General features: G+C 42.8%; 1 protein-coding gene across 2 annotated transcripts in view; it reads right to left on the bottom strand.

Annotated features, from left to right (window-relative positions):
- Positions 1-3,172: 3,172 nt before the first annotated feature.
- LOC106549222 (unconventional myosin-Ia) overlaps positions 3,173-25,191 on the bottom strand; it is an 84,873-nt gene continuing 62,854 nt past the window's right edge. The window contains exons 20-29 of one of the 2 annotated variants that reach the window (XM_014066811.2): positions 24,938-25,087; positions 21,848-21,916; positions 19,467-19,553; positions 13,889-13,963; positions 11,861-11,995; positions 9,701-9,807; positions 9,472-9,604; positions 8,295-8,447; positions 4,998-5,125; positions 3,173-3,581 (exon numbers count right to left, since the gene is read on the bottom strand). In XM_014066811.2, coding sequence (XP_013922286.2) covers positions 3,458-3,581; positions 4,998-5,125; positions 8,295-8,447; positions 9,472-9,604; positions 9,701-9,807; positions 11,861-11,995; positions 13,889-13,963; positions 19,467-19,553; positions 21,848-21,916; positions 24,938-25,087 — 1,161 coding nt within the window. In that variant the 3' untranslated portion in view covers positions 3,173-3,457. The remainder of the gene's footprint in view (positions 3,582-4,997; positions 5,126-8,294; positions 8,448-9,471; positions 9,605-9,700; positions 9,808-11,860; positions 11,996-13,888; positions 13,964-19,466; positions 19,554-21,847; positions 21,917-24,937; positions 25,088-25,191) is intronic. The other variant, XM_014066812.2, reaches the window with a different exon arrangement.

Raw genomic sequence — 25,191 nt, 5'->3', positions numbered from 1 at the left:
TTTGAGAAAGATATTATTAGTGCCAATATACACCCCAAACGATAAAGAATATTTTTTTGGGAAATTACACAAAAAGATAATAGAATACGAATATGAAGACATATCTATACTGGGAGACTTTAATGCAATTTAAATAATGGAATAGACCATAAATCCACAAAGATGAACAAGAAGCTGAGAAAAACCCTACCCAAAACATTTTTCATGATGGTGGAAGAATTAAATCTGCAAGACATTTGGAGAATAAGACACTCGAAAGAAAGATAATATACATTCTACTCAAACAGACATTTCTCGTGGTCAAGAATGAATATGATGTGGATGTCAACAGAAAACATTTAAGATAGACATAGACATAAGCATGTGGGCTAACTATAATCCAATAACAATGACTTGGTAGGGACAGAAGAAAAATGGAAGATGGACTTTAAACTCAAGAATATTGAATGAAAAAAGTTTCCAGCAATACATGGAAAAAGAATTGACATATTTTTTCCAGGAAAATAGAAAGGAAGACACATCATTACAGAACATATGAGACACTTGTAAAGCATACATCAGAAGCCTTGCAATGATATACTTAGGGAAAAAGAATAGACAGAATGGACAAACTCAAAAGAAGTTGGAATCAGAGTATAAAAGTAAAACAAAGAAGTAAAAAAAATATAATGGAACTGCAAAAACATAAATTGAACCTGATAGAAAATGAAGACTTGGCAAATAAAATAAAATTGGCAAAACAAAACTTTTTTGAAAATGCAAATAAACCAGGACGTTGGCTGGCTTATAAGATGAAAAAGGAAAAAGAAAAAAGGCTGATAGGCCAATTGGTGGATGAAAAAGGGAATCTACAACATTCAAATGAAAAAAAATAATAATTGAGAACTACTACAATAAGTTGTATCAACATGAGAGGGTTCCAGAAGGAAAAATAAGACAATTCTTAGAGAAAACTAGAACAACTAAAATCCCAGAAAAATTTAAGAAGGCACTAGAAGAAAGAATAACAATGATGGAGGTAACAGAAAGCATCAAAAGGCAAAAGAGGGGAAAATGCCAGGAGCAGATGGATTACCAGCAGAACTGTGCCAAACATTACAAGAAGTATTAAGTAATGTAATGTTGGAACTATTTAATGAGTTACTAAGGGAGGCAAAGATGCCAGAAACATGGATGGAGGCATATATAACTCTTATACCAAAAAAAGAATCAGATCTACAACAAATAAAGAACTATAGCCCTATTTCACTATTAAATGCGGATTACAAAATTTTTGCATCAATAATGGCAAAAAGAATGAAGGGACTTTTAAATGAATTTATACCAAAATGGATTTCTCCCTAAGAGACAGATCAGAGATAATATGTGAATTGTAATGAATATGCTATAGTACTATGAAGCCCACCCAGAGAAGCAAATGGCGTTGTTATTTCTGGAAGCGCAAAAGGCCTTTGACAATGTGAATTGGCAATTTATGATAATGCAATTACAAATGATGGAATTTGGCGAGGGATTTATAAATATGATCAAAACGATATAAAATAAGGTATTGATAAATGGTGACATGACAGGAAAGGTAGCAATTATGAAGGGAAATAGACAAGGATGTCCACTATCACCATTATTATTTATATTGACACTAGAGATTTTGAATAGAGAAATATGACAAAACCAAGAGGTAAAAGGTATGAGGGTCAAGAAAGAAGGATATAAATTACAAGCATTTGCGGATGATTTGGTGTTTATTATGGAGGATCCAATAGAAACAGGGCCAAAACTACCATATTTTTGGAGTATAAGATGCACCGGAGTATAAGACGCACCAAGGTTTTGAAGAGGCAAATTAAAAAAAAAGTTTTTGCACTCTGCAAACCTCCCAAAAATGGCCTGGTTTTCACAAAAATGGGCCTGTTCCCGCCTCCAAAAGTGTGAATAGCCTCTAGGGGGCTTGCAGAGTGCTCCTGAGGGGGCAAAAACAAGCAAAAAATGGCCCATTTTTTGTAAAAAAAAAAGGGGGGGCATGGATAGCCTTTAGGAAGCTTATAAAGTGCTCGTAGGCACTTGGGGGGGGGGTAAAATTGAGCAAAAAAACAGCCCGTATTTTGTTCATTTCTGCCCTCCCCAGCCCCCAGGAGCTCTCTAAAAGCTTCCTAGAGGCTATGCACGTCCATTTTGATGAAGGGGCGGAGTTTTGGGAGGCAAAAAAATGCTGTATTCAGTGTATAAGATGCACCTGAAAAATACGGTAGTTGAAATAATAGAAGAATATGGAGAAGTAGCAGGTTTGAAGATTAATAAAGACAAAACAAAATTTTTGGTGAAAAATATGACAGAAAAACAGAAAAGAGTTAATGGGGAAACTGGACATACTAAAAAAGGGAAATATTAGGGTATGCAATTGACATCAAGGTGTGTAACATTAAAGGAGGATAACTATTATAAGGTGGGAAAACAAATAGAAATTTGTTTCTATTTGGAAAGATGGAAAAGCCTACAATTATTATTAATGGGAAGAATAGCTGTAGTAAAGATGAACATATCACCAAGATTGCTATACCTATTCTAAACAATACTAATAAAATTAGAGAAAAAATATTTTGAAAGTATGAATAAAATAGTGGGGAAATACATATGGCAAGGAAAAAAAGCAAGAATTAATATAAAAATGATGCAAGATGTAAGAGCTCGAGGTGGATTTGGATTACCAAACTGGGAATTGTATTATCAAACAGCAGGACTAACTTGGATGAAAGAATGGATCTTATTGAGAAATACAAGATTATATTTTTACCTATGCACCATTTCACTTTCTAAAATTGTTTCTGGTCTATGTAGCCCAGGGCATTGTTGGAAATAATGTATGTCGGCAATTAGTGATTTGCTTTTCAGTAAGCTAGTTTCCCATTCATTTTAACATTAAATTAGAACAGAGACCTAATGTCACCAAAGAATAAATCAATTAGACTTTGTCACTTGCCCTGTTGGATATCTCTGGAGAAAAGCAAAAAAATAAAAAAATAAAAAAATAAAAATAAAAATGGGATGGAGATTATTCAAATATGTAGCTCAAAATAAAGTTGTATTCTGTAGCCAAATTTAAGCTTTGGATTTTTTGGTGTCCCCAACGATGGTATAGCCTTGCGAAGCAGCTTAAATCAAAGCAGAGTTGACATTTCATTTCATTTGTTTGTTTTTAATTGGCAATTCTCCCCAAATTTTCCACTTAAAGCATCTACAGAAAGAAGCCATTTCTAAAGATATTGGCAAGACATTTACACTTTCTGCAAATGCATCAATTGGCCTTGGAATGTATGCAATTCATGTTGCTCCATGCTGTAAACATTCTGATGAGAAACCTAGAAAGGCACCAATGCTTGTAGTGGGTCGAGTCTAAATTTTATTCTCAATATTTTGTGATCCACTGTCCAATGTAGCTGCCTTTGAATCAGCAATAACTTTAATGGACCAACACCTCCATCCTATGGCTGCCTTTTTTCCTGCAAACAGGAGCTTTGCCTTGTGTCTCATCTGTCTTCACAAGTTTGACAGTGATGGTGCTTTGCTTAAACTTCACCAGAAATCTGTAAGAGATCAAATAGAAGGTCAGCTGAACAAAACAACACAAACAGAAGTGGTAGTCAGCAGGTTCTGACCAGTTCTGGAGAACCGATAGTGGAAATTTGAGCAGTTTGGAGAACTGGTAAATACCACCTCTGACTGGCCCCGCCCCCATCTATTCTCTGCTTCCCAAGTCCCAGCTGATCGGGAGGGAATGGGGATTTTACAGTATCCTTCTCCTGCCACGGCCACCAAGCCACGGCCACCAAGCCACACCATGCACACCAAGCCACACCCACAGAACCGGTAGTAAAAACTTTTGAATCCCACCACTGAACACAACCCTTGTTTTAACTTAACTCTGCATCACAATTTGTCTGTCTTGTGGAGGCTTCCATCATGCCATGTTTGATCAAAACCTTACATACAAGTGTGGGGAGTACAACTATAAGGCAGGCTTAATTTTAGGAGCCAGTTCGATTCAATGTTTAAGGTACCAGGCTAGAAATTAGGAGATTGTGAGTGCTAATTCTGCCTTGGGCACAAAGACAGCTGGGTGACCCTTAGCCAGCCACATTCTCTGAGCCCTAAGAGGCAGACAAGTGTAAACTACTTCTGAAAACCTATCAAGTAAACTATGGATTTCAAAGAGAGTGGGGGAGATTAAATCTGCAAACATATTTAACTCCAGTGTAAGGTCACTGCTGGACAATTTGGGAACTGTCCTGTCCCTGATAAAGAAATACAATAGTAGGTTTGCCATGTACTATTTTCAGTCAAATAGGATATAATATTCAATAGCCTATGGGGATGATCAGATTTACAATTATTTTTACAAGCTGTTGAAACTAAGATGTTTCATTATTTAATTAGTTACTTTACTGTAATTAGAAAAGGGGCACGAAATGTATTAATTGCTGCAGCTAAACAACCTGAATACAATACAACAAATCACACAAACTATATAATTAGGGCTGTACAAGCACTAGATGTACAGATCATAATATATAATTTACATACGCTTGTTATTGCCAGATGGGAATTGGCTGGCAAATTTTATCTGTATATTCAGATAGCTTTTGCTATCAAGCCCTGCTTCCTTAACCCAGTGGGGCTAAAGGCAACCCCCCTTCCTTTTCTTACACACCAGAGCTCATGTAGTCTTTTTAATTGTGGGCGGAAGGGAGGAAAGATTTGGCAAAATTGGATCCAAAGTCTCCTTTATCCCCTTTAAAGTCAGAGGTCTCCAATGGAGACCCCAATGGAGGCTCCAAGAAAGGATGAAAAGGACTTTCAATGTCCGGATTTTCAGAACCCTTTCAGTTTAAACCTTGATAGGTTTTCAATAACAGGACAAGAGAACCAAGATACAAACATCTAAATAAAAGCTCTCATCCAAACCCTTCCCTTTCCCCAACCGCGGCCAACTCCATCCTTACTCATCAGCCACTTGGAGTTTCAGTTTTTGCTTTGTAGTCTCCAGCATGGTCTGGTGAAGCCGGGTAACCAGTTCAATCACGTGGTCACTAATAAGAAGGAAGTCTCCTTTGGTGTCCGCTGTGGTAGACTATAAGAGAACAGTAGTCACATGTATTGGAGATAACTCAATATCTTTCCAGAAGGTAGACTTAAGGTACAGAAGGATCTTGACAGACTTGAACACTGGGTGCTATCTAACAAAATGAAATTCAATTGTGAAAGAAGTAAGGTTCGACATTTAGGCAGGAATAACTAAATGCAAAGGTACAGTATAGGTGGTACCTTGCTCAATAGTAGTAACTGTGAGAGGGATCTTGGAGTCCTAGTGGGCAACCATTTAAATACGAGTCAGCAGTGTGCAGCAGCTGCCAAAAAAGCCAACACAGAGGCTACATAAATAGAGGGATAGAATCAAGATATCGTGAAGTGTTAATACACCTTTATTATGCTAATGATAAGGCAACAGTTGGAATACTGCATCCAGTTTTGGTCACCATGATGTAAAAAAAGATGTTGAGAAAGAGTGCAGAGAAGAGCAACAAAGATGATTAGGGGGCTACATCATATAAAGAACGGTTGCTGAAATTGGGTATGTTTAGTTTAATAAAAAGAAGGACTAGGAATGACATGATAGCAGTGTTCCAATATCTCAGGGGTTGCCAAAAAGAGAGAGTCAAATTACTATCCAAGACACATGAAGGCAGGACAAGAAGCAATGGATGGAAACTAATCAAGGAGAGAAGCAACCTAGAACTAAGAAGAAATTTCCTGACAGTTAGAACAATTAACCAGTGGAACAACTTGCCTCCAGAAGTTGTGAATTCTACAACACTGGACGTTTTTAAGAAGAATTGGACAATCACTTGTCTGAAATGGTACGGGGTTTCCTTCCTGAGCTGGGAGTTGACTAGAAGACCTCCAAGGTCCTTTCCAAATTTTGTTCTGTTCTGTTTTGTTCTGTTCTGCTCTGCTCTGCTCTACTCTATTCATTTTCTTTTCCCTTCCTCTCTTCTGTATTAAAACACACCTCAACATTGGAAATAAATCCTGTTTACAGGGAAAACAGCGAGATACTAGGCAGTTCAATGATACATTTCCTAGAAAAAAATGTGATTTAATTAATTAAAAACACACCTTAATATATTTACCCAGCCATAGAGTCCCCCTCTTTAAAACCATACCTTAAAAACACAGTTCCATAGCTGAGCCTGCAATTTCAATTGTAAATCATGACAGCTGTAAAGCAGGTCACCTCATGACTGTACCAATTTTATCTTTTTTGTAGTGGTCATTAGCCACAAAGCCGTGGTAGCACAATGGTTAGACTGTAATATTTCAGGCTAATTCTGCTGACTGTCAGCAGTTCGATCCTGATCAATACAACGTTGACTCAACCCTTCATCCTTCTGAGGTGGATAAAATGAGGACCTAGATTGTTGGGGGCAATAGGGCTGTCTCTGTAAACCACTCAGAGAGTGCTTAAAGCACTATGAAGCTGTAAATAAGTGCTAAGTGCTATTGCTATTAAGTGAAAGAGACTGTCATAAAGTGAACACCACAGTCATTAAATGAACCCATTGTCCACTACATGGTTTTTCTTGCGGGAAACTAAGTAAATTTTAGTTTCTGCTAAAAATGTCATAAATTGCAATCACATGACCCTAGGATGCTGCAAATGGCCAAAAATGCAGGGTGTTTTCTGAGTGCCCAAAATGTGGTCATGTGACTGGGGAGGAGGGCAAACATTGGAATGTTGAATTTGGATCATAAGATCCTTTTTCGGAATGTGTTATAATTTTGAACGGTCACTAAGTGACTAGTCGTAAGTCAAGGACTACCTATATATGTTGGACTGCTACTTAAGTCCCTTCAATCAGTTGATAGCCTTGCTGGTGCACAGCCAGCCTTTTCTTTCAAAATGATATGTTCCTCAAAGCCAATTTTTAAGAAACAGCTGAACATCAGATTTAGCTTTTCAAACACAAGTGGATTTTTATTTCAACTCTGGTATTATAAATATCCTCTTCCCCAAACCCTAAACTTGATGCAACTTCATATTTTGAATGGGGGCAGTTATGCTATTCCAAACCAAATAGCTATAAGCAAAATAAAATTGCCTATAGGGAGTTTTCTACAGCAGGGGTCACCAACCCTGGGGCTGTAGACCATTACTGGGCCATGGCCTATTTGCAACTCGGCCGCATGAATGGTGGGCCAGGCCGGCGCGCATGCACACACAGGTTGACTTGTGCAAGCGGTGAGCACGCACAGGCACACACAGCTCAACTTGCACAAGTTGAGCTGCGAATGTGTGCCAGCCTGCTGCTTGTGCGGACCCATTCCCCTCTCCCACCCCTGCTGGGCTGCCAAGCCATAAAGGTTGGGGACCGCTGTTCTACAGTACAGATAATCCTGAATATGCAATCAAATTGTGCCCCAAAATTATGTTGCTAACTGAAACAGTTTTTAAGTGAGTTTTGCCCCATTTTACAATCTTTCTTGCCACATTTGTTAAGTGAATCACTGCAGTTGTTAAGTTGGTAACCCAGTTAAGTGAATCTAGCTTCTCCATTGAGTTTGCTTGTCCGAAATTCGCAAAAGGTGATCGCATGACCCCAGGACACTGGAACCATCATAAATAGGAGTCAGTTGCCAAGCATCTGAATTTTGATCACAGGACCATATGGATGCTGCAATGGTTATACGTAAGTGTGAAAATAGCAATAGCATTTAGACTTACATATATTGCTTCAGATTTCAGAGTCATAAGGCAAAGCCCCTTAAGTGGGGAATGGCCAAGAGCCAGCAATGCAACTTTGGTGCACTGGAAAAAACTACAGCAATAGCAATAGCACTTAGATTTACATACCACTTCACAGTGCTTTACAGCCCCTCTCTAAGCGGTTTACAGAATCAGCATATTTCCCCCAACAATCTGGCTCCTCATTTTATTGACTTTGGAAGGATGGAAGGCTGGGTCAACCTTGAGCTGGTGAGAATCAAACTGCTGGCAATTGTCAGAATATTGTAGTATTGCAATAAATCTGTAATATTGCATTCTAACCATTGCACCACCACAGCTCTTGTTGCGTGTCATGGTTATAAATCACTTTTCCCAATGCCATTTTAACTTTGAACAGCCCAAAATGAGCTGTTATAAGTCAAGGACTACCTGTCATTGGTTATACCTTCTCTCCCTACCAATCTTGAAAGAGGAAGGCTTTTTCTCTTCTCCCTCCTGTTCCCCCTCCACTTACCTCTCCAATGTGCAGAACAAGAAACCCATCTGAATAGCAACTGACAGAAACACTCTCAATGTTATTCAAGGTGATCATGGTTTTAGGTTGAGCAGCCTTGAGATCAGCCAAGATGATGTGACTCTTTGTGAGAAGGAGTATCCGAGGAGAAGTCTGAAACGAAGAGAGGAAAAGCTCCTATTTCATGTACTATATCTGCTTGTCTGAGCTGAAAGTCTATGGAGATTCTCAGTCATCCAGGTCATGGTTGTCCCAAAGGTGCTTTTTCAAGAGGCAACTGGACTTTCTGGTTTTTCTTTGAAGACCTTTTACTTTTCATCCAAGAAGCTTCTTCAGCTCTGAGTGGATGGTGGGGAATGGAAGGATTACAACTAGGAGTATAAATCCTTCCAGAAAGTCCAGTTGCCTTTTGAAAAAGCACTTTTGGATCTGAGATGAAAGTTGACTTCCTCTGTATTTGTAAGGATCATGGGTTATTTCCAAGCAAAAAAACCAATTCTCTGCCATGATTTCTGACATCATTGTTAAACATGTGGCTGATAAAACAGAAGGGGCTATTACTGTGTTCATTAATGCAATGCACTTAACCCAATCCCTAAATCAATCATTATTTCGATGTCTATTATATATTGCCCCATAAACCTTGCATGGACATGCTCTGCCACGCGAAAACATCTCCTCCCTCAAGATTAATACAAACCAAGCGTAGCTGGTTGCCCAAATGCTTCTGTTCGATACGCATGACTTGTGTGACCATAGGGTTCCCCCAAGGCACCAGATAGAGTGCCTGCCAAAATGGCTATAATAGCTCAGTGAGTGTTTGCAAATACTCCCACACAATCCCCTGCAGCCATATCTGATTTTAGCCTCAGCGATGGCAGCGGTAAGTTAAGAAAAAGATGAAGTGGAAGAAAGCATTAATCACAAGAAAGCCTGTCCTGAAATAAATTATTATCAGATAATTATTATCTTAAATGTTAAGGAGATCAACTGAGTGTGCAATTTTGCGTGGGTGTAGCTTCACAAATGTTATTGCAATACATTTCAAAATATTTTCTCATTCCAGGAACGCCGTAAGCAGATCTCTTCCCTTTACAGGAGCAAAGTGAGAGAGAACATTGCTGTTCCTGGTCTCCTCCCCTTAGAAGTCAAAGCAAGTTAAAGAGACAGGTCCCACCTTCCCATCACCTCGGTTGACTTTCTTCACATGGTCGGCCATCACTAGCTTGTCGTCGGCAGTGGTTTGGAGCTTGCGGTATTTGGGGTTCTCCTTCAATCCAAGGTATTCCCCTTGGAAAGGCTGGGGGAGGCTGAAAAAGCATAAATCTGGATTGTGATCTGCCCCATTCCTTGGGGAGGTCAAGGCCTCTTGGCCTGGGTGGTGTAGGTTCACGCTTTCCACTCACCTCCTAGGATACAAACTTTTCTTCCCCTTAAAAAGTTCACTGGCACACAACTTGTTCTGCAAGGCTTCTTTATCCTTTGGGGAAAGCTGCTCTCGATACTTCTTACACTGTACCAGAAAGACATGAAGCAACAAGGGAGGGGACAAAATGTGACATTCCTTCTTATAAAGTACAGAGACAAAAAAGCCAAAAAGGCTGAAAGTGGTTTGAGAACATTAGATATGGTATCAGCATTCCAGAAGAACCCAACTCCAATTAAAAACTTAGAGACAGGCATTTTCTCAAAGTTCCCTTTTGTTAGAGTAGTTATACTGGCACATCTGGGAAAATCCGAATCTGAGAGTTTCGGGATTTCCCTCAGTAAATCAAAAGCCCAAACCCATCCCCTGCACCCATTAGTCCATCACATGGTCCAATCGCAAGCCATCTCAACTCGAGACATCACTTCAACCACTCCTCCAGGTGTAGGAATACCATGACCTTTACCGAAAAGAAGAATGCAATTATGTCTAACATTCCCTCTACTAAATCCCCCCTCCTCCTAATTTCCCAAGCACAAGAATGTGGCAGCGTGGAAAGCAGTGGTGGGTTTCCATTTTTTAAACTACCAGTTTGCTTGTGCGTGCGAGCATGCGAGAAGGGTGGGAGGAGCCTCCCACCGCCGCCATTACAGGTTCGCCCGATCCAGGCCAAATCGGGAGCAACCCACCTCTGGTGGAAGCTTCCGGTGTTAATATGGGTTCCAAACCTGACATACTGCATATACATATATTCAGCTCTGTTACCTTTACACATGCATGTGCACAACCACAGACAAAGTTTCAAATTTTTGATACCTGACACTTATAGCAGTATTCTTGAGGAAGTGGGGAGAGAGGGAGTAAAAACCTGCCTACACTATGGAAGCAATAAGGAATGCAGCTGACAAGAACAGACTGGTTCAGTCCAGTAATAAGTGAACTCTTACAATGTCACGTGACGTATCACGACTTTCCCCCCCCCTCGCTAAACCAGGGATGAGCGTGGCCAGCGTGTGACGCATCTTTGACGTGTGTTTGACACCCATCTTGCATTCTTTGTTTTATTGTAATTTTTAAAAACCCACCATTCAATATTACAATGTGGGTAACTTGTTACATGATAGGAATATTATACGTTAGACAAAGCTTGTGTGCAAGTGTTACATTGATGAGTTTGTGTTAATCAGTGGAATTATTATTTCTGAATAATTTTCCTTGTTTTAAGAAGGCATAAAAGAACACTCAACTGTCCCTCTTTGCTCCTGCATAGAAATAAGAGCTTTTAAGCGCCTTCCCTGACTCTATGCATCTTTTAGCTGTTGCACACTGAGGTGAACGAATCAGCCAGGCATTCTGGCTAACAGTTTTCCTGGTGTAGCCAGCCAGGAAGCTGTTTGGTTCTGCTTCACAGCAGTGCTGGAACTGGGGTGGTAAAACCTACCAAAGTGCACCCAGAACCTTTTGCATTAATTCGCCCTCAATGTTATGGGGGATGGAGGGGAGTTAATGGTGCGATTTGCTTTGCCTCAAAGAAGAGAACACAAAGGAGGAAATCCACTCCACCTATGCCCCACATCGCAGGACATTGGTAAGTAAGAAATCTTTCTTTCTTACTACAATAATAGGAATTGCTCCATGGCCAATTCAATCTTTAGTAATATGGATGAAATAAATCTGCCCAGAAATAGACTATTACACCATCGTCTGAATAAATCAGCCAGGTGTTCTAACTAAACACAAAGAACCTTTGACAGCTGACATGATCTGTGACTAGAGCAAAGATTAGATAAACAAAGCTTAAGCTCATTCCGAGCAGCCTGAGAAAATGCCTGGCACTGGCCATTCTTTAGTGTTTAGTTTATAGAAAGATAGAAAAACAAAGTGAGGGAGGGGGGAAGCATTTTCAGATTTGCTTTTGCCATCCCTTTTCAACACAGAGGGAGAGCTTTCCAAAGAATGCATTGCAGCATGTTAAAATTAAGCAAAGTGAGAGGCAAGCGTTCATCCTCCAGCCCATCCATCATATACAAGCCTAAGAAACACATAAACTTGCTTCTGAAGCTCTTAAAGGAATAAACACCAAGAACCTGTTTTAGATTGAAAGAGCAATGGATAGAATGAGTCAAAATTAGCGCCTAACCCTCCAGTGGTGGAATATTTTCTTCAATTCTTGGTTGGTATTTGTGAGAAATTTGTATGGGGCTGGGGGCCAATTGTGATTGATCACTGACATGGAAGGGAGGTTGTCCTTCAGGCCCAAGAAGAATTTTTGTACCTAGAAGCAAAACAGAAGCAGAAATTGTGAGGTCCGTGTTAGAAGGTTACAGGTAGTCCTTGACGTACAACAGTTCATTTAATGACATAAAATCAACATTCAACATTCATTCAAAGTTACAACAGCACTGAAAAAATGTGACTTATAACCATTTTTCACAGTTACGGTTTTACGACCGTTGCAGTATCCCCATGATCATGTCAAAATGCAGATGCTTGCTTCATATTTATGACCATTGCGGTGTCCTAAGGTCATGTGATCCATCCCCTTTTGTGACCTTCTGACAACAAAGTCAATGGGGAAGCTAGATCCACTTAACAACCGAGTTACTAACTTATCAACTGCAGTGATTGACTTAACAACTGTGGCAAGAAAGGTTGCAAAATGGGGTGAGTCCCACTTAACAAATGTCTCACTTAACAACAGATAGGTTGGGCTCAATTGTGGCCATAAGTTGAGGACTACCTGTACTTGTATATTCTGATTACATAATGTTTATAAATTCAACACTGTTATTAAACCTAAACTGAAAGAAGCTACATACATAGCTTCCTTCTAGCATCTTGAATTACAGCATGCAATGTATCTCCAATCCTCAGCCAAGAAGCAGCTGCTGCTTGCTTGCATTGACTGTTCTGGGACTGCGAGGATACAATTCTGGGCCTATGTACAAACCACGACAAGATCTGCTTCTTAGGTTTAAGCATATATGCTAAAATTCCTCCTTCTTCTTAAAACTAGGCAACTTGTAATCAGCCATTGATGTCTTGCTGGCAGTTTTCCAAGTTGCAGTACATCGGGTACTACTAGCAAGAGGAAATGAATTTTCATGGGTTCTTTATGGTGCATGGAAATATTTTAAGCCAAGGGTCTCTGAGTTTGCAAACCAAGATAAATGGCTTGTGGAAAAGAATAACTGCACACATGCGGATACTTTTACTGATATTATTATTTAACGATTTGAATCTGGTTACTGAAAATGGTGCAGTTCACAAAAGTTAGGTCAGAGTCTTTTTACCATGCCTGTAAGTTCCAAAAACTGAATCTCCTAATCTCTTATCCGGAACTATAGACTGTTCCTTGGCTAAGCACTGGACCTCATGTATGGGAAACTGTATGCATGCAGCTATGTCTAAGCCTGCCCAAAATTATTATACCAGGTCAATGATGTTGAACATTAAAGTTTCCACACCATGTTCTGAGTGGCCTGTCAGCATAAATTAGCATTAAGGGCAAGCATTTCCCCAAACACTCCGTTCTTTTGCAAACTTGGGAAGCTATGGAGAATTTGTGGGAATTGGATAAAACTCTTGCATAGCCTTGGAAACCTCTGAAAGTCACATGACATGGGCATGGCTTCCCGTGGTCCTTGGATGCTGCAGAAGCTACATAAGAAAAGTCCTCAGAGCTGTTTCAAGAACGAAGGCTTCGTGTGACTCAGAGCAGCCTAGGACAGTCATCAAGGGCCTGTCACCAGAAAGACAACACTGCTGGAAGGTAAGCAGAACATGGTACATCCCTGAGGGTGCTGGGCCATGGAGACAATTGTGCCGTTTCCGCCAGGCCCAAATCCTTTGGGGAGTGGTGTGAGGTGCTCTTTTTGAGTGTGGCTGTGGCGGTGTTAGGGCTGAGTTGAGGACCAAGATTCTACATCGGCCCAGCCCGAGTTCTGCTACTGTTTAAGCTGGCCTAGCTCTTTCGTTTGTGGGTGAGGGGATATGGCAAATGGAGAGTCAAATTAGGTATGTTTCCAAATTTTTGATACGCTGAGCCCAAAAGGTTCAATTCCTGGACCTTTTTTTTTTTTGCTAGTTATGGTTCATTGGATTTTTTTCAATAGACTTTTTTTTGCTAGTTATTTTCCATTTTGAAGCCATTCTGGGAAACACTTACCAGTCTTCGGTAAACAAAATTGGCAATACGGTCAGTAGCCCCAGAGCGGAAATATTTCTTATACTCCTTCCTTGTCTGTGAGGAGGAAATAATATGCGTTAGCATAAGGTGACCAGATTTTCAGATTGGAAAAGAGGGACACCCTTTACCGGGGGGGGGGGGGGGGGGCTTGATTAAAAAAAAAATTTTTTGTCAAAAGCTCACCCCAGGACACTGAAACCAGCATAAATACGAATCTGTTGCCAAACAAAATTTTGATCACGTGACCATGAGGATGCTGCAACGGTCGCTAAGTGTGAAAAATGGTCGCAACGGTCGCTAAGTGTGAAAAATGGTCGCAACGGTCGCTAAGTGTGAAAAATGGTCATCAGTCACTTTTTTCAATGCCATTGTAACTTTGGTCACTAAATGTTTTCCCCCTCCTCGAGACTCCTCACTTCTTCCTTCATTCCTCTTGCTGATCTACCTTCACCTTATCTGTCTTCTGCTCTTTCCCTCTCTTCCTTCCTTCCTCCCTCCTTCCATCCTCTTCTTTCCTCACTCACTCCCTTCCTCCTTTTTTCTCTTCCTTCCTCCTTCCATTCTTTATACGATATAAAATTCAATGAGGGTGAAACACACCAAATCTGGCAAAGCTGCCTTGCACCAACCTGGCCTGCCCATAGAATAGCAGCCACTTTGAGACACATAAACCTGGTGTGAACATATTGCATCACAAAGATTTGCAAAGATCACATTTGCAAAAAGGAACATTTCTTGTAGTAAATACATTTTATAAACAATTTAAAAGTAAAAATCCCCCCAAAATAATAAAAAAGGTATTCTATAAATAAAAGAAATCCTTAAAAACCATTGTTAAGTATTACACCAGCAATAATTTATACTGTCACCATTTCAAACTATCATCAGAAATACGAATCTGTTGCCAGGCATGGGACTGGCTGGGGAAGGAGGGAGGGAGGGAGGGAGGGGGAGAACATGAGTGTGTGTATCCCTCCTTCCTTCAGCCCAACACTCTTGCTGGCATTCTGGCCAGACGAGAGGGACTGCAGAGGGTCTAGGGCAGCGAGCCATTCAATCAATGGGAAACTTGCCTCTTGGAAGGAATGACCCGGTTTGGCTCCCACTTTCAACAATCAAACAGAGAAGCGAAGAGGCAGGACAGACGAAGCGGGAGCCAAGCCGGGCTAGAGTGTTGGGCTGAAGGAAGGAGGGATACACACACTCGTGTTCTCCCCCTTCCTCTCTCTCTCTCTCTCTCTCTCAAATGGCAAATCGCTGCTGGGAGCCCGGTCTCATTTGGGGGAGGGGGAGGAAGCAAGCCTTTTTCCATTTCAAGGAGCTGCCGCTCCTCCCCCCCACCTCTTAGAAGTCCAGCCAGCTGCCTGCCAAGCTCTCCACGGAGACTAGTATCCAGCCGGATTTCTTGAATCCCCGCGTGTGTGCAAGGCAGCTAGGCAGGCTCTGCTTGGGAGGACCAGGCTATGGAGGGCATAGCATGGTCATCTCAAGCGAAGCTCCCCTCCCCCGCAAACTGCATTGCCCACACGCGCGGGGATTCAAAGGATCCAGCCGGATTTCTTGAATCCCCCGCGTGTGTGCACAAGACAGCTAGGCAGGCTCTGCTTGGGAGGACCAGGCTATGGAGGGCATAGCATGGTCATCTCAAGCGAAGCTCCCCTCCCCCGCAAACTGCATTGCCCACACGCGCGGGGATTCAAAGGATCCAGCCGGATTTCTTGAATCCCCCGCGTGTGTGCACAAGACAGCTAGGCAGGCTCTGCTTGGGAGGACCAGGCTATGGAGGGCATAGCATGGTCATCTCAAGCGAAGCTCCCCTCCCCCGCAAACTGCATTGCCCACACGCGCGGGGATTCAAAGGATCCAGCCGGATTTCTTGAATCCCCGCGTGTGTGCGCAAGGCAGCTAGGCAGGCTCTGCTTGGGAGGACCAGGCTATGGAGGGCATAGCATGGTCATCTCAAGCGAAGCTCCCCTCCCCCGCAAACTGCATTGCCCACACGCGCGGGGATTCAAAGGATCCAGCCGGATTTCTTGAATCCCCCGCGTGTGTGCACAAGACAGCTAGGCAGGCTCTGCTTGGGAGGACCAGGCTATGGAGGGCATAGCATGGTCATCTCAAGCGAAGCTCCCCTCCCCCGCAAACTGCATTGCCCACACGCGCGGGGATTCAAAGGATCCAGCCGGATTTCTTGAATCCCCCGCGTGTGTGCACAAGACAGCTAGGCAGGCTCTGCTTGGGAGGACCAGGCTATGGAGGGCATAGCATGGTCATCTCAAGCGAAGCTCCCCTCCCCCGCAAACTGCATTGCCCACACGCGCGGGGATTCAAAGGATCCAGCCGGATTTCTTGAATCCCCCGCGTGTGTGCACAAGACAGCTAGGCAGGCTCTGCTTGGGAGGACCAGGCTATGGAGGGCATAGCATGGTCATCTCAAGCGAAGCTCCCCTCCCCCGCAAACTGCATTGCCCACACGCGCGGGGATTCAAAGGATCCAGCCGGATTTCTTGAATCCCCCGCGTGTGTGCACAAGACAGCTAGGCAGGCTCTGCTTGGGAGGACCAGGCTATGGAGGGCATAGCATGGTCATCTCAAGCGAAGCTCCCCTCCCCCGCAAACTGCATTGCCCACACGCGCGGGGATTCAAAGGATCCAGCCGGATTTCTTGAATCCCCCGCGTGTGTGCACAAGACAGCTAGGCAGGCTCTGCTTGGGAGGACCAGGCTATGGAGGGCATAGCATGGTCATCTCAAGCGAAGCTCCCCTCCCCCGCAAACTGCATTGCCCACACGCGCGGGGATTCAAAGGATCCAGCCGGATTTCTTGAATCCCCGCGTGTGTGCGCAAGGCAGCTAGGCAGGCTCTGCTTGGGAGGACCAGGCTATGGAGGGCATAGCATGGTCATCTCAAGCGAAGCTCCCCTCCCCCGCAAACTGCATTGCCCACACGCGCGGGGATTCAAAGGATCCAGCCGGATTTCTTGAATCCCCCGCGTGTGTGCACAAGACAGCTAGGCAGGCTCTGCTTGGGAGGACCAGGCTATGGAGGGCATAGCATGGTCATCTCAAGCGAAGCTCCCCTCCCCCGCAAACTGCATTGCCCACACGCGCGGGGATTCAAAGGATCCAGCCGGATTTCTTGAATCCCCCGCGTGTGTGCACAAGACAGCTAGGCAGGCTCTGCTTGGGAGGACCAGGCTATGGAGGGCATAGCATGGTCATCTCAAGCGAAGCTCCCCTCCCCCGCAAACTGCATTGCCCACACGCGCGGGGATTCAAAGGATCCAGCCGGATTTCTTGAATCCCCCGCGTGTGTGCACAAGACAGCTAGGCAGGCTCTGCTTGGGAGGACCAGGCTATGGAGGGCATAGCATGGTCATCTCAAGCGAAGCTCCCCTCCCCCGCAAACTGCATTGCCCACACGCGCGGGGATTCAAAGGATCCAGCCGGATTTCTTGAATCCCCCGCGTGTGTGCACAAGACAGCTAGGCAGGCTCTGCTTGGGAGGACCAGGCTATGGAGGGCATAGCATGGTCATCTCAAGCGAAGCTCCCCTCCCCCGCAAACTGCATTGCCCACACGCGCGGGGATTCAAAGGATCCAGCCGGATTTCTTGAATCCCCGCGTGTGTGCGCAAGGCAGCTAGGCAGGCTCTGCTTGGGAGGACCAGGCTATGGAGGGCATAGCATGGTCATCTCAAGCGAAGCTCCCCTCCCCCGCAAACTGCATTGCCCACATGCGCGGGGATTCAAAGGATCCAGCCGGATTTCTTGAATCCACGTGCATGTGGGCAACGCCGCTAGGCGGGCGGGCAACCCGCTTGCTGACACGCTGGACGCGGCAGGGCAGGGGCCCGCGGCCGGGAGCGGCTTCTGGCGGCTACCGGGCGGCGATCTCACACCATCCGCTCGCGGCTCTTAATACTCACCAGTCAGCGCAGCTGCAACCTCTTTCGTCTTTTGGTGAAAGGAAATGGAGACTCGCGCAGACGTGCTGAAAATTTCCAATCCCAGCCAGCTCACTGATTGGCTGGAGTCCAGGCCAATCCAATCAGTGAGCGGGCAGGCTGGGCTGGCTTAAATTTGTAGGTAGGTAAAAGCACACTTTTTTTGGCGCTCGCAGCTCCCGCCCATCAGCTGCTAGCTTGCTGGGCTGGCTCATCGGTAGGATAGAGAACAAAACGATGAGCCAGCCCAGCAAGCTAGCAGCTGATGGGCGGGAGCTGCGAGCGCCCAAAAAAGCGTGCCTTTTAAAAAGGCGGGCGGGACGCGGGAAAATGCGTTTGAAGGCGGGTGTGTCCCGCCAAAAGCGTGACGTCTGGTCACCTTACGTTAGCAACATGTTAGAGAAATAGCATGGACAAACTTTTTATTCATACTTTCTGATGTTACCTGGGCTCTGATTTTTATCTGCTAAGATGTCTTATTGGGTAGTGCACCAGGTAGTGAATCTAATGGTATGACTGTTGTGTTTTTAACGGTGTATGGTTTTCATGTTTGTAACTTGTCTGTTTTTCCCCTCCCTTGAATTGTGAGCCGCCCTGAGTCCCCTCAGGGAAAAGGGCGGCATACAAATAAAGTAAAATCTAAATCTAAAATCTAAATCTAAATCTATGATTTTGTGCACAAAATCTACAATTCAGGACTGAACAATTGTTTCTTCCTTATGGCTCTTGTATATAATATTTATATCTCTTGTTTTTATTTTTATACTCTTGTATTTTTAAGGCTACATTCCTGCACAGTTCTTAAGTTCTGGAAGCAGTTATCTAGTCACCTTGTTTCCATTCTCTGGGTCATTGTACTATATAGTCCTCAATTTACAAACACAACTGGGGTCAGAACGTCTGTTGCTAAGTGATGCTGTCATTAAGTGAGTTGTCTGCCTGATTTCAGGATGCAGCAAACTTTGTAGTACATGCCTGTTGCCAAGGGTCCAAATTTTGATCACATGACTGCAAGGATGTTGTGACGGTCATATGTGCAAAGACTGGTCGTTAGTCACTTTTTCAGCACCACTGTAACTTTGAATGGTTATTAAACAAATGGTTGTAACTTGAGGACTACATGAATATGAAGGCTGACAGGAAAGAAGATAGGATCGCTAAAGAAAAGAATACCCTCCACCAAGCTAGAACACCAGAGAACAAAAAAAGGGATGACTATTAATCTGCATGGAACTAATTTAAATATATGTGGAAGTCACTTTTGCCTTTTCTTTCAGAAAACCGAGAAAAAGGTTTTATGAATGTAGGAACAACTTCTCCTGCAAAGTTATATCTTTTAATGTACCGCATAGATTTTCATAAGGGGAGAAATTCTTGGGAGAGTCAATTGGTACTCGTTTTATACTATTACTATAGGTAATGTTCAGGATAACTGTGTTACAAAGGCAAGAGTTAATTCTAATTCATGCTGATTCTTCTGCATTCAGTCAAGAAGAGTAGCTTAGATTTTAAGCTGGACACCCTGAAAACAGAGAATTAAGGAAGAGGTATGAATGAGGGAGGGCTAATCATGGCCACTGCGCTTAGATCTGGGCATGTTCTCCAACCATACCTGATAACCTTTCCAGTAAGCAGAAATGGTGGTGGCAGCCTGAACTCGACATTTCTGTTGCTTTAACTCTCGCAGGAGTTTACGAGACTGTAGAGGAAAGGAAAGGATAGATAAGAAACCCAAAGGAGCCCATAGAAAAAGGGAGACAGTGAGCAGATTCCATTTTCATATTTTGTCTTGAGGCTGTTATAGTAATCAGTCTTTAAGGTGCCACAGAACTCCATGTTGGGTAAACAGTGTCACAATAGACCAGTCATCTAGTCCTTCTTTTCTCCAGGCTAGCCATACCCAATTCCTGCAACCAGGGATGGGTTCTAGCTGGCGTTATTGCTGGTTCGCTCGTGCGCGCATGCTGGATGCGCACTGTGTGTGCATGCACAGTTCAATGGGAATTGTTATGTGCATGCGCAGAACTCCAAAGAAAGATGGCAGCGGCGACAATGGCGACTGGGGAACCAGTTCGGAGGTGTGGCCAGCCTGGGTTGCTGCCGGTTCTGCGACCCAAACCGGCATACCAGTAGCGGTTGGGCCAAACTGGGCCGAACCAGTAGGAACCCACCTCTGCCTGCTGTTCTTCATCTGTTCATTAAATTAACATAATTAAACTAGTATATTTAATTATGTTACTTTAATTTATAAAAATTAAATAATTTTATAAATATGCATTATATATACATATATATGTGTATATATATATTATATATAATAAAATATCATAATATATGTTATAAATATAAATATTTATTATCATAATTAGAAACATAATTAATTAAATGTAATATGTTAACCATTTGAACAATTGATGATTTGCTAACTGAAAAGAAAATGAATTAGCTGGCACACAAGGTAACATGATAAGACTCTTCTCCATTATGGAGCAAACTACATTCTTCAGATGGGACCTTTGCAAGTATAGCATGGTGTGATATAAACTGTATTGCCACTTCATTCTGAATAGACTTAAGGATACCTAGAGGACAGTGGTGGGTTTCAATTTTTTTTAGAATCTCTTCTGTAGGTGTGGCCTGCTTTGTGGGAGTGGCTTGCTGGCCATGTGACTGGGTGGGCGTGGCCAACTTGTAAAATGTGGTGAAACTCACTTAACAACGCTCTTGCTTAGCAACCAAAATGTTGGCTCAGAGACTCTGGCATTTGAAGCACGCAAGTCTTAAAGCTGTCAAGTTACAAGACCCTTGCACCCCTAACCCTTTAGGAAAAAAAAACCAGCCGTGTTCAAACTTGACAGATTTAAGACTTTAAGGTTTAGACAGGACTCTTAGAGGCGGGCAGGGCGATTGGTGAGCCAGCCAATCAGTGAGCGGCGGGTGGGGCAAGCACGGTAGATTTGTGGAACCTCTTCTATAGAAGAGGTTAGAACTTGCAGGAACCCACCCCTGGTAGAGGAGCAACTAAGTATTATAGAAATCAAGTTTCAGAAGAAAAAAAAAGGACTTTTCATAAGATGTAGATATCATAGTATAGCTGGAATCCTGCCATTACCAGTAAGTATATTGAGCCAGTGGCGAAAGCAGTGATTTCATTTTCTTTGCCTCATGTTTGGCATTTTGCAATTTCTTTTGATAACATGAACCTATTGTGTCATTTGGAATTGGTTCTCTGAAAACCGCTTTCATTCCCTTCATCACTACCCATTCCTGTGACCTGCTCTACTGATTGGATCGCACCAATTCAAATATTGTAGCAATGGGAAATATAATTCTAAGGCCCTTCAAATTATGAAAATGCAGCTGAAGATATCACTGGAAAACCAGGAATAACCAAGATTTTCTATATGGTCAACAAAATCCTGCTGCATATTTTATCTAGCATAATAATCACATTAACTCCAGTCCTTCACCAATTGTGATATCTATTTCCCATATCATGTCTTGTATAAGGAACAGACTTTTTTTGGGGGGGGGGGAGGATTGAATTGTTTGTTCATTTATATTAATCTCATAGACAAGTGAATATCACATATTACATCTAGTTCTGCCCTGAAATTCTGCAAAGTCATTTTGCACCTGTGGTTTGCATGCAGATTTCAAAAGCATAAGTTATCACTAGTCAGGAAATTATATGAAAATTCATTTATTCATCCTTCTATTTAGCAACTTGGTGAAAACTAGGAACATTAAGTTTAGGATATCTAAAAGGCCACTGGATTCAAAAGACTATCCTATATTGACTATGTTCCAAAGAACAGAATACTATGATTGCACATCTTGGAAGATTTTGTTCTGTAATGGTTGAACATGTAATAAGGTAAATAAAGATAAATTTAGGAACACATCTCCATTTTTTTAAATAGAAAAATTAACTTTGCATTGAACCCAGAATCATTAAGTGCATGGCTATATCCATTACACACAATTCCTTACCTTCCAACTTCGGATATAGGCCTGAATAAGAATAACTGATGTTTTCATTTTTAAATAATTCTTCCTTTCCTGCAAAATAAAATGCCTACTTTACTATAGAGATACAGAAACAGATAATAGGTGAAAACATTTTTTGTTTGTTTGATCTGCACGCATAGCAGCCAAAGATATCGTGCACACCATTTACTTAGTTTCATCCTGGCAGAAGTTCTATGCCACATGTGTGTGATCATCAGTCTATGGGTATCATGTGGCTACTGAATCTTCCCTCCCCCCCCCAAGCCTTGAAGATCCATCGGAATTGAACAAGAAGCACAATTTTATCTGATTTTTCAACATGAAAGTATCAGCATATAATAATTTATAAACTGGAATAGCAAGTCAGCCAATGGGAACTTTTTGGTGACTGAAAGCCATGTCAGACAGACAGCTCAGAGCCTGGGTGTGTCTTAGCTTGACTGATCTCTCGATATCTCTCTCGCTCGCTCTCTCTGTCTGTCTGTCTATCTATCTGCCTGTTTGACAAACCAAGAGTTGGTTTGTCCTTGCAATATTAATTCTGTGCTTCTGTAGCTTCTGTGATTCTGTGTTTTGTGCTTTTGTGCTTCTGAGTTCTGGTTCTGCCTTCCACTGCATGGGTATTGTATACATGCATCATGTTTTATATTTTTGTATATAAACAAGTTTCCTCTATAAATTAATCCTGCTGAATCATTTACTTGTGTGCTGGTTGGATTGCTGCAAACTCTGACAAAAAGGGAGAGGAAAAGCACACACTGTATCTTCAGTATATATGATATCCTGCCATTGTAGTCCTGTTACTGAAATGAATCACATTAATAGAACATGGTCTGTAGCCCCTAAAATGTTGCCCTTTCCTGCTTTGTCCCCCTGCTATAGTGGGAGTTGGATGCATATTCTCCATATCTTGCCACTAAGCAAACTTGCAATAATTTCTAGAGGCTGCTCTCAGCACAGAAAGCAAATCCTAATAGAGATATACACCCCAGAAAGTACAGTGTAGTTGGGTGGATCTGGCACTGGTCCTTATGGGCACAGCTGACACAAAGACTTAAAGCTGAGCTGCCACAGAGACCTTTGCAAAACCAGAATAACAGAGTTGGAAGAGATCTCGGAGGTTTTCTAGTTGAACTCCCTGCTTAGGCAGGAAACACTATACCATTTCAGAAAAAATGGTTGTCCAATCTCTTCTTAAAAACTTCCAGTGTTGGAGTGTTCCACTGATTAATTGTTCTACCGTGTTTTCCCAAAAATAAGACAGGATCTTATTTTCTTTTGACTCCCCGAGATAAGCACTTGGCCTTATTTTTTGGGAGCTCTCATTATTTTCAAGGTACAGGAGACTGCTGCTGTTTTGCAATATTTTTGTGGAGGGCTTATTTTTTGGAGGAGGGCTTATTTTAGCACATGCACTCAAAAGCCTCATTGGGCTTATTATCCAGGGAAGTTTTATTTTCGGGGAAGCAGGGTAACTGTCAGGAAATTTCTCCTTAGTTGTATGTTGCTTCTCTCCTTGATTAGTTTCCACCCCTTGCTTCTTGTCCCGCCCTCAGATGCTTTGGAGAATAGCTTGACTCTAGTGGTGGGATTCAAATAATTTAACAACCAGATCTCTGCTCTAATGACCAGCTGGGTAGGCGCAGTGGTCATGTGACTGGGTGGGCGTGGCCAACTCAACATCACTCATGTGGATGGGTGCTTCACCTTAGCTGTTACAATGTAATAAGGGTTAACCGGAGAGGGAGTTTCTGTAAGCAGGGCAAAGAAACAACACCAAAATTTTCCCTTCCTGCCTTCCTTACAGGATTAGCCCTGTAAAGTGGGGAAAAAACAAAAGAAGATTTCTTCCAACAACGGGTTCTGCAAATTGCTTAGAAAGTTAACAACCGATTCTCCTGAATAGGTGCAAAGTGACATGCAGTGAGTTTTATGGCTGGTGAGGCAGCTTTTTAGACTTGTGGACTTCAACTCCCAGAATTCCACAGCCAGGCATACTCAGTTCCGATTTAAAGCGACAGCATTTTTCCCCCTTGCAAAATAAGTTTTCCCATTCTCTTTCTTCTCCCTCCCCCTCCTTCCTCCCTTTCTCCCTCCCTCCCCCCTCTCTCAAACAGACACACGCACACAGGGAACTTGGATCCCTCTCTCACTCTCAAACACGAATACAGAAGTTGGATTGGATATATTTTCTAAAGACTTGAAAGCAGCTCCTCTGCCATACCCCCCCCCCCTTCCCCTGCTGCCTTCCGATCGGAGCCTTTGACTGCAGGTGAATCACGTTGCCTTTTCAATGAAGCTCGGCTTATATACTTTTATCCAGCTGTGTGTGTGTGTTTGAAAAGGCAACGTGGGTTCTGCATGCAATGAAAATTTTTGAATTCCTCCCCCCTCCCCACACACGCACCTTTTTCCAGCTGTTTCAGAGAGGATTTCAACTCTGCCCTCATGAAAGGCCAGAGCTCTGAGTCAGACTGAGCTAGTTGCTCCCAGAGAACTCTAAAAAGCCTCTAAAAATGCCCTCTAAAGGAGGCGAGAGAACACGTGCCTCATTTGCATAAGGAATTCTTTGCTTTTTAACCCTTGGTTAACTCTTAAAAGGCGAAAAATTCCTTATGCAAAAGAGGCCCCAAGTTCTTTGGCCTCCTCCTATAGTTAACACTGAGAGCAGACACCAAGCCACTGTGACTTGAAATCTGGTAGCAACTATCCTGGCTTTAATTATTTAAAAAAAAAATCTTTAAAATTCTTTCCTTTCCCTCAAGAGACTGGTGAGGCCACGCCTCCCTGCCTCTAGTGACTGCACGTCCCTGGTGCAAACTGGCTGAATTTCACCACTGCTTGACTCCTTCTTCTTTGTGGCAGCCCCTGAGATATTGGAACACTGCTATCATGTCACTCCTAGTCCTTCTTTTCATTGGTAGACATACCCAGTTCCTGCAACCGTTCTTTATATGTTTTAGCCTCCAGTCCCCTAATCATCTTTGTTGCTTTTCTCTGCGCCAAAATCAGTAGAGTTTGCTTGTCAAAAACAGCTAAGTATATACAACTCAGTGTCTGTTTGCTTCTTACTCTTTGGGCCCGAAACCAAGCCGAAATAAGGATCTGGCTCCTGCGCATCTCTTGGTAATGCTTACGACACTTCCATGCTCGGAAAGCTGCTTGAATTAAGGCAGCCAACTCTTGTACTCGCTGCTGGCGTCTCCTCTCCAAATCAAAAAGCTGTAAAGAAGGTTGGAAAGTAACCAAGATGAAGTTTGAGTACAGTTAGCATTTTACAGGTAGTCCTTGACTTATGACCACAGTTGGGACCAGAACTTCTGTCG

This window comes from Thamnophis sirtalis, unplaced genomic scaffold, assembly GCF_051295495.1.
Source record: "Thamnophis sirtalis isolate CommonGarterSnake01/CBP01778 unplaced genomic scaffold, rThaSir2_p1.2 scaffold_3, whole genome shotgun sequence".
NCBI lineage: Eukaryota > Metazoa > Chordata > Lepidosauria > Squamata > Natricidae > Thamnophis > Thamnophis sirtalis.
This window is presented reverse-complemented; position numbering and strand designations above follow the sequence as displayed.